Genomic DNA, 2,039 nt, shown 5'->3' with positions numbered 1-2,039 from the left:
CTTTAGCCTCTTTCTGCTAATTTTAGCTTGTTTTCTGCTCACTTTAGCCTCTTTCTGCTTATTTTAGCTTGTTTTCTGCTCACTTTAGCCTCTTTCTGCTTATTTTAGCTTGTTTTCTGCTCACTTTAGCTTCGTTCTGCTAATTTTAGCTTGTTTATTGCTCACTTTAGCTTCTTTCTGTGTATTTTAGTTTTTCTGCTCACTTTAGCCTCTTTCTGCTAATTTCAGCTTGTTTTCTGCTCACTTTAGCTTCTTTCTGTGTATTTTACCTTGTGTTCTGCTCTTTTTAGCCTCTCCTGCTCATTTTAACTTGTTTTACCCATTTTAGCTTACGTTCTTCTTATTTTAGCTCGTGTTGTGGCCATTTTATGTTTGAAATTTAGTAAAAATTATAAATGTAATTTTGTTGTTGTTTTCACAGTTGGAATGTACTTGAGTTAATTTGTAACATAAATCTGCAGTTTAATGATTAAATTTGGAAATGTTAGAATTATTTCATCTTTAGGTTAATTTCAGTGGTTAAGACCACGCTGTGGTGAGGACGGTTTTTTGTCAAATGTCCGCTGTGACGACGGGACGTTGTGGTAAAATGATTTTTTGACCACATTTTGAAACTTGTAAAATCWGATTGGATTATTTTTCGTTTGCAGCTAAGTTGTAAGAAGTTATTAGTTATTATTATTATTGTTGCTAGAAATGAATGATTTACTTTTCCAAACAATAAGTCAGAAGTGCGTTCAGGAAACGAAGCACCTGTTGCCGCCTCCAGAGTAATCATGGCGTTGGAGCTGAGGCCGTGGCAGCTTGTCTTCTGCTCATTTTAGCTTCTTTCTTGCACATTTCTGCCTCTGTTAGTTTGTTTTAACTTTAAGGGCTGAAGTTGAGCTTTTTGAGCCGAGTCATTCGTCACTCAGCACGTCTCACAGACTCCAGTTTCTCTGGTTTGATGTTTTTCATGGCTCCTTTACAGTCCTGACCTGAGGTTGGTGTCAGAGTCCGACAGGGCTGCGTCATGTTTTCAGGGCTTTAATTTTCAGAAAACACAAACCTCTCCCCCGGTCTTCATTCACGTTTCCAGAARTGATCCATCTCAGCCTGTTTTCGGGCTGGGTCTTCATAAAAAGCGTTTGCTGGAGRAGCGGGCCACCAGCCGAGCCGTCCTCCTCCAGCGCCTGGGCAGCAGATCGATCCTCAGATGAAGTTTTCTCTCTGCTGGACAATCCATAATTCATACGCTCTCAGGTGGTCGTGTATTTACGATCGACCGGAGCGAGGCAACAACAGCAGTATTGATGTGCTGCAGGGAGTCGCAGCTCCTGTCGCTCAGAAAGACGTTCAGGAGAGGAAAGAACCTGGTTTATTACAGCTGAAACCTGCACGAAACTCAACTTTTATTCATTTAAAGAGACACTTCATCCTCTGCAAACTGACTTTCTGCTCAGGAGCCACCAAAGACATGGGGAAGATGCTGGGGGGCGAGGAGGAGAAGGATCCGGATGCAGCCAAGAAGGAGGAGGAGCGACAGGAGGCGCTGAGGCAGCAGGAGGAGGAGAGGAAGGCTAAACACGCTCGCATGGAGGCCGAGAGGGAAAAAGTACGGCAGACCATCAGGGACAAGGTAACGATTTCCTGAGCTCATTTAGAGGTTTTCAGGATTATGAAAGATGATTTAACGGAGGAAGGGACTGGACCTGAGCCCATCTGAACATTTTTAACACTAATTTGTTGTAAAGAGTAAATAAAATCCAAAAAGGTTGTCAGTTTGTCTCCATATCTGCTTCAGAAGCTGAGAAATAACAAATACAACTAGAGTAGTTCCTGGAGAAACTATGAAATTTTACTTGGTAAGACTTCTTGAAATACTTGATTTGACTCAATTTTTTCTTATTTCAAGAATCTTACCAAGTAAAATTTTCTTACTCCACTGGCAGAAATTTAGACTTGATTTGAGTCAAATTTTCAGACTAACAAGACAAACTAGACATGGGTTTTTACGATGTAAAAACAAGTGTGCATTGCCATGTAGCATATCATTGCAG

The 2,039-nt window shown here is 41.0% G+C and overlaps 1 protein-coding gene across 1 annotated transcript in view; it reads left to right on the top strand.

Annotated features, from left to right (window-relative positions):
- Positions 1-2,039, top strand: part of cplx2b (complexin 2b) — a 31,062-nt gene that overhangs the window by 26,924 nt on the left and 2,099 nt on the right. Inside the window, exon 3 of the mRNA XM_014030134.1 lies at positions 1,443-1,618. Within this exon, the coding sequence (XP_013885588.1) occupies positions 1,443-1,618 (176 nt within the window). The remainder of the gene's footprint in view (positions 1-1,442; positions 1,619-2,039) is intronic.

The sequence above is a fragment of the Austrofundulus limnaeus genome, unplaced genomic scaffold, assembly GCF_001266775.1.
Source record: "Austrofundulus limnaeus strain Quisiro unplaced genomic scaffold, Austrofundulus_limnaeus-1.0 Scaffold1004, whole genome shotgun sequence".
NCBI lineage: Eukaryota > Metazoa > Chordata > Actinopteri > Cyprinodontiformes > Rivulidae > Austrofundulus > Austrofundulus limnaeus.
Note: the sequence above shows the minus strand (reverse complement) of the source record. Positions and strands in the feature narration are given on the sequence as shown.